The sequence below is a fragment of the Primulina tabacum genome, chromosome 13 (assembly GCF_025594145.1).
Source record: "Primulina tabacum isolate GXHZ01 chromosome 13, ASM2559414v2, whole genome shotgun sequence".
NCBI classification, from domain to species: Eukaryota; Viridiplantae; Streptophyta; class Magnoliopsida; order Lamiales; family Gesneriaceae; genus Primulina; species Primulina tabacum.
Genome location: NC_134562.1, coordinates 30,730,127 through 30,744,608, shown reverse-complemented (window position 1 = coordinate 30,744,608; position 14,482 = coordinate 30,730,127). Strand labels below are relative to the sequence as shown.

The window sequence follows — 14,482 nt, the reverse complement described above, 5'->3', positions numbered from 1 at the left end:
TTTTTACGTGCCCAAAACGCAGCGAAAGTTTTAAAATTTTTATTTTATTTTGAAAAACAAAATAATATTTGGACACTCGTATGGTTTTCATAAACAAACATTTATAGGGTGTTAGAAGTTTATACCTTTAGTGAAAAGTTTCACTTGGCACCAACTACTCCGGTACTAGCGGACGTAGCTCTTGTTGTAAATCACTGCGAACGTTTTTCGATCTCCTAATCAGGTCCACGACTGAATATATATTCCTTTTCTAACTTGCAGTAGAAAGTGTAGAAGACTTTGTGTCTGAGAGAAGGAAAAACAAAAGGTTCAAAACCCTTTTAGAGCATCAATTATTTTTGAAGAGCCGAAGGTAGTATTCTTAAGAACTAGCAACTTTCGGATGCCCTTTTTTTAATTGCCGAAAATCCACCGAATGTGTGCCATTATTTTAAGAATGAGAAAATCCTTTTTCCATACTAATCATTCCTTTACTTAATTAATTGGATTAATTAAGTTAATGAAAGATTATATCCAAATATAATGATTCTCGAAAATGGCACAATTCAAATTAGTGGAGGCAATGATTTTTAGGTCAAAAAATTTTAGAGAAAAAAAAAATTCTATGACCTAATTACCACAATTAACATTAATGGACTTGATTAATTAATTGGGCTAGTCCAACTAGTTTAATTAATTAATCAAAGTCCATTAAGAACTTTAATTATTTAGTATGTTGGATTTGTACTCCTACAAGCACATTAAACATACTTCTCACTATATTTAATTTAATATTTAATAAACTCAACTTTTGAGTTTAATAAATTAAATCATTAAATTTTTATAAATTCAACTCCTTGAATTTATTCTCTCCAAATTTCATAAATTCAACTTCTTGAATTTACCATCTCATAAATTCAACTCCTTGAATTTATTTTCTCAAAATTTAATTATCATAAATTCAACTCTTTGAATTTACTATATCATAATATAAATTCAACTTCTTGAATTTATTCTCTCAACGGGAACAAATAATCCAGTGCTTGTATGACCCTCAATGGCTCAGGGATACAGCTAGCCGTGAGTTCACAACTCTTTGTGATTCAGGACATAATCATTTATTCGGGCTTACCCTAATTCACCTCATTCTATGTATCAACAATTGATCATGAGAATGTCAGAAATCATATTTCTGATTAAACCCATCGAATCATGGTAAGAGCGTCTAGTAGCATCGTCCCATGCTTCCCTAGGTATCACTGATAGTACCTGCAAGAACCAGTCGATTATGATTAACGTACAGTACGGTCCCTTCATCTCATATATCCCGATCGAATTTGAAACCATTGGTTCATCGAGGGTTGCATAATAATTCGATAACTATGTGACACATCTTTGAGAATAAATAGTGGCATCGCATGTACAACTAGAGAACTCCTTCTCTAATGTACATTTTATACTCTGGCCAAAGATTCCATGCACTCATTATTTCGTCAGATCACATAGAATATCCACACCCGTAGGTGAGCGGTGAATTCCCGACTACAAGCGCACTGGCTCCTACATGTGTCGCAACTGTACCCAATCTCGCCACCTGATGATTCTCCTGAAGTCGGTAAACGAGTCAAAGCACAACCCTAGTATATAGAGCCTCAGTGTTGTCCCTGATCGTAAGGACTAATGGTGCACAATCATAACCACGGACTTATCCTCTCGATGAATGATAACCACTTGGAAAGTCCGAGGGAGGGTTGTTCAGTATAATCATCATATGACTACCCATCTGTATGTTTGGACATCTCTATGTCCTTACCAAGAAACGCAGTACACAACATCACAAATGCTAGTCTCGAGCTCAAACGACCTTTATCCATGTTTTAGGCGGCTGAATCGACTAGGAACGAATTTAGAATATGCAGTGCTTACAAATGAGTTTCAACATCGAATTACAATTCATTTGTATTAAAGCATAATCAAGGACTTTATCTATGCTGCTTGCATGGGTATACAGATAAAGTAAAACGAAACCATTAAAAAAATAAATTATATTAAAATAAAGATTGTTTATTACACTCGAGTCAATAAATTCCTCAGCCAATAGTTGGCTTACAGGGCATCTACTCTAACAATCTCTCACTTGCCCTAGAGCCAACTACCCATAAACTTTAATCCCATTGCTTCGCTGATGCTTTTCAAACAATGGTCCTGGCAAGGACTTTGTAAGTGGATCAGCAACATTATCTGCAGAGGAAACTCTTTCAACTGATATATTTCCCCTTCCCACAATCTCCCGGATGATGTAGAACTTCCTCAGTATATGTTTGGATCTTTGATGAGACCTTGGTTCCTTTGCTTGCGCAACGGCACCAGTGTTGTCGCAGTACACCGGGACTGGAGCAACTCCATTAGGAATGACCCCCAACTCTTGGACAAAATTCCTCATCCAAACTGCATCTTTGGCTGCAGCTGATGCAGCAACGTATTCAGCTTCAGTGGTGGAATCCGCAACGGTGTCTTGCTTGGAACTTTTCCAAGAGACAGCCGCACCATTAAGCATGAATACAAAACCAGAGATTGATTTCGAATCATCTACATCACATTGGAAGCTAGAATCACTGTAGCCTTCCAATTTTAATTCTCCACCCCCATAGACCATGAACAAGTTCTTAGTCCTTCTCAAGTACTTAAGAATATCTTTCACGGCCTTCCAATGCATTGGACCAGGGTTCGCCTGATATCTGCTTGTAACACTCAAAGCGTAAGCAACATCAGGGCGTGTCGATATCATACCATACATGATACTACCAATGGCTGACGCATATGGAATTCGTGTCATCATATCTATCTCTTCATCAGTCTTGGGGCACATTGCCTTAGATAGAGTAACACCATGACACATTGGTAAGTATTCCTCTCTTGGACTCTTCCATAGAAAATCTTTTCAGGATGGTATCGATATAAGACGCTTGGGTGAGCCCAAGCATCCTCTTTGATCTATCTCTATAGATTTGTATTCCCAATACATAGGATGCTTCACTCATGTCTTTCATGGAGAATTTACTCGCCAACCATACTTTAGTTGATTGCAGTAATTCTACATCATTCCCAATGAGTAGGATATCATCAACATAAAGTACTAGGAATGTCACTGCATTCCCACTAACTTTCTTTACACACATGGTTCCTCAGGATTCTTAGCAAAACCAAACTCTTTGATAGTGCTATCAAATATGAGGTTCCAACTCCTTGACGCCTGCTTGAGACCATATATTGATCTCTGAAGTTTGCATACCTTATGCTCACTTCCTACTGATGTGTATCTCTCAGGTTGAGACATATAAATTTCTTCTTTGATGTCTCCATTGAGGAATGCAGTCTTTACATCCATTTGCCATATCTCATAGTCATACCATGCTGCTATGGCTAGTAGTATTCTAATGGACTTAAACATAGCGACTGGTGAAAAAGTTTCCTCATAGTCAATTCCTTGCCTTTGAGTATAACCTTTTGCAACCAGTCTTGCTTTGAAGGTCACTACCTTCCCATCCGCCCCAAGCTTTCTTTTGTAGATCCATTTGCATCCTATGGGAACGATTCCCTCAGGTGGATCCACTAATGTCTAGACTTGGTTTGAATACATAGAGTCCATTTCTGACTGCATGGTTTCAAGCCATTTGGTTGAATCAGTATCAGATATTGCTTCTTTGAAATTCATTGGATCACATCCAACACAGTGCTCATCATGGCTTTGTTCATGAAGAAGTGTATATCTGGCAGATGGTCTAATAACCCTATCAGACCTTCTAGGAGCTTGTACTTCAACTACTGGTTCTAGGGGATTAGATTCAACTTCTAAAGTTGAGGGAGTATCTTGAATTTCTTCAAGTTCAATCATCTTGCCTTTTCTATCTAATAGAAACTCCCTTTCCAAAAAGGTGGCATTTCTTGAAACAAACACTTTTGCTTCATTGGGATGATAAAAATAATATCCAACAGAATTCTTTGGATATCCTACAAAGTAGCACAAAATGGATCTACTATCCAATTTGTCTCCCACTGTCTGCTTCACGTAAGCAGGACTTCTCCATATTCTCAAATAAGAATATTTGGGAGTTTTTCCCATCAAAATCTCATATGGTGTTTTATCCACTGCCTTTGTATGGACATTATTCAACAACATTGCCACAGTTTTAAGCGCAAAGCCCCAAAACGATGTAGGCAATTCAGTGAATCCCATCATAGATCGAACCATGTCCATCAAAGTTCGATTACGACGTTCAGAAACACCATTCAATTGTGGTGTTGATGGCGGAGTCCACTGTGAGAAAATCACATTCTCTTTTAGATAATCCAAAAATTCAGCACTCAAGTATTCTCCACCTCGATCAGATCGAAGTGTCTTAATACTCATTTCTAGCTGTTTTTCTACTTCAGATCTGAATTCTTTGAACTTTTCAAATGCTTCAGATTTGTGTCTCATTAAATAGACATACACATACCTCAAATAGTCATCAGTAAAAATAATGAAGTAGGATTGTCCATATTTTGTGCTAACGCTTAGCGGGCCACAATCGTTTGTGTGGATCAAATCCAGTAGACCATGTGCACGTTCCACGTTTCCCTTAAAGGGTGCTTTGGTCATTTTTCCTTTTAGTCATGACTCACAAGTAGGTAGAGAATTTATGTCTGACAAGTCAAACATGCCTTCTCCCACTAGTTTGTGCATCCTTCTTTGGGAAATGTGACCTAGTCTAGCGTGCCATATCTGTGCGGGGTTTGGATCATCTAACTTTCTTTTGTTTGTTGTTGTTTTCTTTTGTGCTTGGATATTGTTCAACGGAATATCTTTCAATTTTAAGTTATAAAGATCGTTCATTAATTCGCCGGTTCCTATCAAACATTCATTCTTGTAAATATTGCAAACACCATTAGCAAAAACACAAGAATAGTCATCTCTATCAAGCATAGAAATAGAAATAATGTTTTTAACCAATTCAGGAACATATAAAACGTCTCTCAAAAGTAACTTAAAATTATTGTTCAAAATCAAAGTAATGTCTCCAATAGCAGTTGCAGCAACCCTTGCTCCATTCCCCAATCTTAGAAATGTCTAGCCATCTCTAAGTCTCCTGCTTCTTGCCATCACCTGCAAATCATTGCAAAGATGAGAACCACATCCGGTATCCAATACCCAAGAAGAGGAATTAATTGAGACATTTACTTCTATGTAAAACATATCATGGCCAGAACGTTTCTGGGCTAGATATTCCTTGCAGTTACGCCTCCAATGTCCAGATTTATGGCAGTGGAAACAGACATGCTCTGACTTGTCAGGCTTCGAGGGCCCCGGAGTAGGTTTCTTGTATGGCCTTTTGTTGGGCTTGTTCTTCTTTAGAGGGGCAGAACGCTTCTTGCCTTTATTTGGGGCTCTCTTTTTCGTACCAGACGAAGAACCCACTAGAAGAACAGGCTTCTCCTTTTTGATTGTGGCCTCATAAGTAGTAAGCATATTGACCAACTCTTCAAGGGTGGCCTCAAGCTTGTTCATATTAAAATTAACCACAAATCCATCGAACGAGGGGGGCAGTGACAACAAGAGAATATCAGTCGCGAGCTCACTAGGAATAACCACGTCGAGCCCCACCAATTTCTCAATGAGCCCAATCATCCTGACATCATGCTCATGGACAGAAGTCCCATCTCGCAGACGTGTAGTCATGAGTTCTTTCACAGTAGCATATCTCTCTGAGCGAGTCTGTACTCCATATAACTCTTTCAAATGAAGGTGAATGTCAGCAGCATTCACAGCCTCCTCGAACCGCCTCTGCAGTTCATTCGACATAGAAGCCAACATATAGCTTTTAGCTTGGAGATCATGGTCCCACCATTTCTCAAGCTTAGCTAGTTCAGTCTCACTGATGTTCGAAGCAGCCTCTTTCGGTGGCTTCTTATCAAGCACATACAGAATCTTTTCCGAGCTCAGAACAATTTTTAAATTTCGAAACCAGTCATTATAGTTAGGGCCAGTCAACTTGTTTTTATCGAGAATGATTGAAAGTGGATTGCGTGACGACATTGCAAATATACTAAAAAAGAAAAACAGATAATTGTTACTGATTATTTTAAAATAATTTTAAGATTTAAAAATGTTCCACTATGACAAGGGATCGCATAAAAACACGTATACAAGAGTTCACCAGGAGAAAAATGGAATAACTCTTTGCAAAAAATTGAACACCGGATAAAAAAATTCAACAAATATGTAGCAATACAGAAAGGAGGGAAGTTTTTCTTTATTGGATGGTGCACCATTTGTTCCCAAGGAGAAACAGACACCTGCAGCGAGCATTTCTTTAATTGATGCAAATCCAAGCATACACATTGCAGCAGCAGGACAGTGAGATACTTTAACGCCAGCTTTTGAAAGTAAATCAACCTGAAAAAAAGGCATCATAAATTTGAAGTAAAAGATTTGAAGATTTCAAGTTGTATGGTAGAAATTTAGACCAGAACGAGGACTTAGAATTTTAAGGAACTATTTGGCTCGATGGTTATTTCAAAATAAGAGCTTGGTTGGTAGCTCAAGAGACACGCTGGAGATTACCTCGTTATCATTGACCCAATCAGAATGAGCAGCTATCAGATTGTCTTGTAGTAGCTTGATTTTCTCAAGGTATGTTAGTCCCATGTTCAACTCCTTGCATGGTCACCACAAGTTGGTTTTCATAAGGTATCTCTTCAACATGCTAGAAAATGAAGAGATACATAAGAATAAATTTTTAACAAGATAAAACATCGAGTGAATGACATATAATGCCATCCAACTTAATTTGTGTAACGGCTCATATTCGACGACTATCTCAATATATCAAGACGAATCTTTCCAGCGTGTTTATGTCCTTACTCATACGCAATTTAGGAAACTTCTCAAGGGGATATGCATTTTGTCAAACATGCTTAATATTGAAGTTCTTATGTGATATGCTCCCGAAAAAAAAAATACACATTTTTATATGAATAGTACATATCGAATCATTTAAGCACTCTTCAACTGCACAGTCTAATACTTGAATAGTTTAGAATCCCTCTCATTCCGGTATGAGATCGGTTCATTCATGTTCTCTTCACCTAAAATTGTCACGCCCCGAGACCGGGGTTAGTCGACACCGGCGTTGCTCAACAATCACATAATCGTCAAACAACAAGCCTCATAGTACAATATATACAAAAAATCAGTTTATTTATCATAATCAACAAAAAATCGTCTTTACAACTTAAATACCCAAAATAAACTAATTAAAATGTTTTAATAGTGTGGAAGCGATAAACATAAACTAAGCTTTAAAAGTTCTGGGATAACTCGAGATCTTCTACCATCCCCAAAATTGCTTTTTCTCCTCTTCATTCATCTGCTCTTCGTTCTTATCTGGGTGGGGAGGAAGTAAGGGGTGAGTATTTTGGGAAATACTCAGCAAGTGGGGGACCGTTCGAGACATATAAGCAACATATACATATACTTGAATTCAAATTTTACATAACATATCGTAACTTGAATAATAACGAATATTCATACTTCATAATCATGACATGTCATCACATATCATACTCGTATAGCATACTTGTTTAGCATACTCATATAGCACTGAAAGTCATATCATTTCCATGGTTTCCTGATATCAGTCTCCTATATGTTAATCTTCTAAGGAGTGAGGCCATGTCCAATATGTTAATCCTATATGGAGTGAGGCCGTACAACGGTTACCATCCCACCTTATAAGGGTCATAGTTCGGAAATCCTTTCTCATATCTAATCGAATCCTAACAGTGCTTTGAACATATAATTTGACAAATCTTGAAGAAAACATATCATGAACAAAGAATTATGCTCAAACAAATTTTAAAAAATTGAAGGGAGATTCATACACAAATTATAATTTCTTTAAACGCAAACACACTTCAAAGAACAAGTATGGCAAACAAAAAACTCACTTACGAAAGAATATATACATAACAAAAGCCCACTTACGAAGGACAAGTGTGCAAATTATAATACTTTAAAAACCCACTTACCTTAGATCTTGCTTGAAGAAAAAGTTGAAGGAACATGCTGAAATTTGTCTCCCAAAAAAAAGCCAACTTGCAGGCACGTTTGCGATTTAATGAACCGTTGGATCAAGCTCGAACTTGTACAGAACGTTCTCAAGTATGTTATTTAAAATATGAACGGTGGAGATTGCGTTTGGAATTCTTTTGTATCAGATTATGGACAAGAAACCGTAGATATCTTGTTCCGACGTAGAATCTGAGCAGTATTTTTGAAATGACTATATATTAAAAACTAACAGTTGGATTTGAGTGAAATTTGGATATGTTGTTCAAAACATATTTTCTATGTTTTGAACGGTGGAGATTGGATTCTGAGGTCTGGAGTGATGGGACGAAATTCCAGAATGTGGGCAGATTTTCGGTCTCTTGACAGCACCTCGGGGGACGAAATTCTCGAAAATTTGAGAGAGAGGAGCTCGAAATTTTGAGCTTGTAAGATGTATATTTTGAATGCATAGGCTCTCTTATTTATAGGTGTGTGTATAAAAATCCTACCATAACCGAGTTGATATTTCTTTCATAATTCCAAGGATATTTCTTCCATTATTAATAAAATCTCTTATTAATAAAATACATGCATATATGCATGTATACTTTTACTTTTGAAAATATCATTTACTCATCTATTAAAATAATCGAAATTATATATACTTATATACTCAATTGGAGAATCAGGCATACATATATTTTCCAAAATTATCTTATCTCCTATTCGTATATCAATATTTATTCATCTCATACATGTATCTATATTAATTATTCCTTTAAGTAAATCTAAATCCCAAGATACATATACATATACATAGGTATATATATTAATTTATTTATATTAAGTACTACTTCTTATTTAAATTATTGAAGAGTTTAAAATAACTAAATCCTTGATAAATTAATATCATCTTGAGTACAAATAAATATATGAATTAGAATTTGCGGGATTTTACAATATTTCTCTAGGTTATTAAATTAATAAATAAATATCACATATATAAGTATTTATTATCTCATTATTTAAATTCTTGATATACTTATCTCCGGAAAAAAATCGGGGTTTCACAAAAATCATGTCAGGAGCCGCTCATTGTCCGTGCAAACTATCGCCCTCTTCGGCCCCGGGCGTCACATGCCCACTAGCTTAAGCTTGGTTCGTCCCCGAACCACACCATAATAAGAGAGGTCGCCTCTGATACCAACTGTAACGCCTCAAATTAGACTATTGTCTCCACTGTACCAAGACGAGTCTTTCCAACATGCTTATGTCATCATTCACATGCACCCTATGATGCTTCCCATGGGGTCACACATCCCAAATTTGCCCAAAGTCAAACATTCTTAACTTTAGAGTTCTTATGTGATGCATTTTCTTTTCGAGAGCTCATGACATAAGAACTCCAAAATTAAGCATGCTTAACTTGGGACAATTCTGGGATGGGTCACTATCCTGAGAAGTTTCTTAGGATACGTGTGAGTGAGGACATAAATACGTTGGAAAAACTCGTTTTGGTACAGTGAAGACAGACGTCAGATCTGGGGCGTTACAATTTGAACCTGAAAACTTGAAATAAGCTGAAGATCTGAGCATATGGATTCCGGTTTTGAGTTCCTTGGGGGCATCTCTTGTTTCAGTAAGGATGCCATCTGTTGAGTTCATAATTTGCCTTATCCCAAACCATATCCTGATACGTCCCTCCTTCAGCAGTCTTCTTTTTAAAAATCATTTAATCCTTATATTTTTATATAATCCAAACACATTATATCTTATTTCTAAGGAGTATGATATCTGGTTTTTAAAAATACAAGGTTTTATATATGATTAATTTTACAAAAGCTTATCGATAGTTACTTGCATAATGTGTATGTATATGATAATGGATCAAGGCTTCAATTCTTTGCTCCACCGCACAAGGTGACGTTTATTGTTTCTGGTTGATAACTCAAAGCCCCTAAGGTGTAAGCGCAGACATTGTTATGGGCTATATCGGTAGCGGAAGTTGTCGTCTGGGCAGGAACACTGCAGTCCGAATCCGAACTGATTCCGATCAAGTTCGCCACACAGAATGAGTACTGGAACTCTACTGCACAATCAAAGGATGCTAACTCCAACTTGTACATTCCATTTGAGTCTGTTGTTCTGTTGACAGAAAACGAAAGCTCTTCGGTTGTGCTCGGATAACTTGCCCTCATTCTACAATCTACGTGAACATCTGCACCTGATCAACCCACAAATAAATACAAAATGAATTATACATGGTTGTGATCAGAAACTCCGAAATTTTGGGCTAAAGTCATGTCAGCAATCCGACAAAACAAGAGTAAAAACCAACGGAACAAAGTAGCAAACAATTAATTAAATGAAATTGTTTATTTTCCCAATACTGATCACAAGACAAACCGATATCGCATATATGTAAGATGCATAATTTGCCCTATATAATCTGTGTATACACGTTTTGTCTGCTTCTAACCCACTTGACTTTTTTTCGGAAGAATTACAATTTCAGGCCAATAACATGCGCCATTTTTTACTTTGTAATGTTATTAATTAGTTTTCAATTGGTCATTCTATAATTTTTGTTTTCCTCACCAGAATGACGACGTGTCTGATATCATGTCAAAACTCCCGTTAAAAAAAAGACTAAAAGTGAAGGCAATGACATATATAGTACTTCATGGAGTAAAAATGAGACTTGAAAACTTACGAGACTAATTAAAAATGAAAAATCGACAAATTACACGAATAAATTGTAATATCTTCCGAGTTTGTTGTACTCCCATTACCTGGCAAGACGTAGCTGTTCTTGGTGAAAGTGTTGTCATGGCATACATCACAATATATGAAACCTAGAATAGCAAAATTTGAGGTGGGCTGCTGCTCCGTCAGTATCAACTGCAACAAAACCAAACAAAAGAGACAGCACACTTGCACTTCATAATTCTTCATGGATAAAAACCATAGAATTGGAGGATTCAAAGCATATAGAAATACATATATATATACATATATATATATATATTGGCTGAGTCTGTATCTGGTTATATATATATATATATATATATATATATATAGGTAGCTATAACCACGAGGAGTTTGTGCTGGAGGCAACTGTGTGGGGCAGAATTGAATCAGTCGGGGGTATCTAATTGTAATAAAATGAATACACAAACGAACAAATTTCAAGTGAAAAAACCCTTTTGCCTTATTTATTGTTTGAAGCGGTGGGTGGATTCAGAATGAAGAATATAAATTAATTACATTCACGGGTATGTAGAGGTTTCCTCGGCTTGTTTTTATTAGTTTGGACACAGAATATAATGTATTGCAAGTTCAATAAAATCAAATGCAGGCTGGATTTTCTTCGGTCTGATATATACATAAATACCCCGGTAATCCATGCATGCATATACAATAAAATTCTTTTATATAAAAAAATTTAAAGATTATACTGAAATTAAATATTATATAGATTATTCTTTATAAGATTTTTTTTATAAAACTTATGGTGTGTTTTATTAATAAGGGAAAATAGTTTTTTTTTTTAGTAATAATGTTATTAATTTGTCTTATTTTGGGTTTAGTTCAATATTAATTTGTCAGACTCTGGTTTTGATGTACTAAATTTAAATTTCTGGCTATTTTGATCGACAAGAAATCAGACACTTCAGCATTTTCCTGATGCCACCATCAACAATTTTTTATGTTATGTCGACAATATAACATCAACATTTTTTAATATCATAGTATTGGATACCAACATTGGCATATTATCGAGTAGTTCATACAATTGCTTTTGAATTTTCGTGAAACTAGGCAACTAATGAGCAATATATATAATTCCTATCAAAGCCTGTCTAAAAATAGTGATTTATTTAATATTTGAGGGGAGTGATATTTTTACTCCACTATTTATTAAATTTACGTTTATTTTAATTTCATAGTGTAATTGAAAAATGTTACTCTTTTATTGATTGTTCGTTTTATTATAAATTCATTGATATTGTCTTTTAGAATTAGAACTTAATTACTTAAAAGACTATATTTAAATTTGTCAAGGTAAAAGAAAGTAAAATGCGTTAAATAAAATTTTAAAATATTATTCTTTAAAATAAATATTAAATATTATTTTATTTTAATTTTCTTTCTAATTTTCTTAATCAAGTAATTATTTATTAATCTTTTGTTTGTTTATATTCTCTAATGTTCTTACTTTTTGTAGTAAGTAAAAAAAACTTGCTTGTTTTTTTTATTAACGATAATACCTGTATATTTATCGAAAAATTTGTTATTTTAAAATGCAATTTTATTTATCTAATTTATTGTAAACATATTTTCGTAAAAAATGGACATAGAATAGTTTTAATTTTATTGTATATGTATATAAAATGAAACATAACAAAAATTATGAAGTTAAATAATAGTGTATAATGTATGTAATAGATATTTTGTAAAATGATAATATAAAATAACTGAACAATCTCATCTTTAATCTCAAAGTTTCGTATGTTATCTCATATTTTAATAAAATTTTGTGCATCATATCCCAAATTTTTTAAACCTTGGGATGAAATAAAGAAAACATGAGAAATTTATAAATTTAATTATATTTTTTAGAATAACTAAAGTTCTTGTTAATTTATTTTAGGAAGCAAGACTACTAATAAATTTACCAAAAAAAGGAGATACTATTGTCCATATATATTACTAAAAGTAAAAGTGGTATCATTATTTAAACCTCATTAAAATTAGCAAAGACAAAGCCAACAAAGTTTGAGGTTTAATAATAAACTCATTGTTCTAATAAATCAACGAACACAAAAACTATTATAAGACGATCGGATGAGTCAATTTTGTGAGACGAGTTTTTTATTTGGTTCAATATTAATTTCCACTGTAAATATATGCAGGTTGATTCATCTCATAAATAAATATACGTGAGTTTCACGCTCATCTACAAATTTGTTAATGGTGGCATCCCATAAATTCATTCATAATATATATGGAGGAATCTGATTATAAAATAAAAAACAAATAAAAAAAATTAGAACAGCACCAACATAATCCTCCTTGCATGCCACTAAATTAACAAGCTATTTTCCTTTATAATTAACAAACCAAATCCCAATAAAAGAGGGATAGCTGTAGGCTTAAGCGTTAATTAACTATGCTTAGCCAACAATTTAGTTATATTAATTACTACTAATTAATAATTAGTTCAAAGCCAGAGGGCCCCAGCTTCTTTGAGGAGTGGAACCAAAGTGCCATTAATATGCGACGCCATGACTCTGTCCATGGCGCCGACGAGTTTCCCGCCGATGAAGACGACGGGCACTGCGGAGCCGCCGCCGAGCAGTAGCATCAGGGCTCTCTCAATCTCTTTGCCTCCGGGATCTTGGTCGAGCTCGAAGACGGTTGGGTTGACTCCCATCCCGCAGAACAGCCTCTTCAGTGCATGGCACATGCAGCAAGTGCTCACGCTGAATATCACGATGGCGCTGCCGGAGGCCAGCCGCACCACCCTCTGCAATGGGTCCTCCCCCGCCGCCGCGGCTGGATGATGTAATGTGGAGAAGTGGTAGCAGCTGTCGTGTGACGACTTCTGGTAATGCCGCATGTTTTGGTGCATGATTTGTTCGTATTCTTTAGTTGATGAGTGGAATTAGGACAAAGCTTACGGTATAAATAGAGACCATTTGCATGGGGAAAAGCAAAGATCGAGGCTCCACTACGAGTAGTAAATTTGATGGATTTTTCACGTTCAAAAAGATGGGTTTTTGACTTTGGATTTCGGCTCTCATTTCGAGTTAATTGTCTGGCATTGTTACACTAGTTAAAAGATGTACTTAGTGGGCGAAAAAATACAGAAATCTGAGAAATAGCCATTATTAGAGTCACTTTACATTAATCAGATATTAATTTCGTTCGTTCGACGATTGTGATTGAAATGTAACTAACTATAAGACCAAAATCAGAATTATACCACCAACTTACGAAACCAATTTTGCAATTCTTCCGACAGATATTTGGATAACATAGACTGGAAATCAAAAGTAGTTTTCGAAACAACCATTATAAAGAATGGGTTAAAAAAATCTTGAACATGGGGTGAAACAGCAATATTCTTTTGACATTCCGTACGGAAAGTTAGGGAATTAAATAGTATAATCGGCTTTTACTTTTGTCTGTAGGCGTGCTAATTAATATTCTTGTAGGATGAATGGTTTGATTAATTTTTGCGTTAAAAGGGTTGCAAAAATATGGGTAACCACTTCATTTATGAAGAATATATATATATATATATATATATATATATATATGTGTGTGTGTGTGTGTGTGTGTGTGTGTGTGTGGGACAGTACCCAGCAAACTCTGAAGCTTAAACGCCGCTGGCTAGTTAGATAG

General features: G+C 35.3%; 2 protein-coding genes and 1 long non-coding RNA gene across 3 annotated transcripts; all 3 read right to left on the bottom strand.

The window, feature by feature from the left end:
• Nucleotides 1–9,966: 9,966 nt before the first annotated feature.
• On the bottom strand, nucleotides 9,967–10,269 carry LOC142521999 (uncharacterized). The gene has a single exon (XM_075625176.1). It carries the CDS (start codon nucleotides 10,267–10,269, stop codon nucleotides 9,967–9,969), a length of 303 nt encoding a protein of 100 aa, XP_075481291.1.
• Nucleotides 10,270–10,285: 16 nt separating this feature from the next.
• On the bottom strand, nucleotides 10,286–11,241 carry LOC142522874 (uncharacterized). Its single transcript, XR_012814542.1, has 3 exons — nucleotides 11,164–11,241; nucleotides 10,864–10,972; nucleotides 10,286–10,295 (listed from the first exon to the last, which is right to left on the bottom strand). It is a non-coding gene; the product is annotated as an uncharacterized LOC142522874 (long non-coding RNA).
• Nucleotides 11,242–13,136: 1,895 nt separating this feature from the next.
• LOC142522953 (glutaredoxin-C1-like) lies at nucleotides 13,137–13,790 on the bottom strand. Its single transcript, XM_075626561.1, has one exon. The coding sequence runs from the start codon at nucleotides 13,704–13,706 to the stop codon at nucleotides 13,296–13,298; it is 411 nt and encodes a 136-aa protein (XP_075482676.1). The 5' UTR covers nucleotides 13,707–13,790; the 3' UTR covers nucleotides 13,137–13,295.
• Nucleotides 13,791–14,482: the final 692 nt, after the last annotated feature.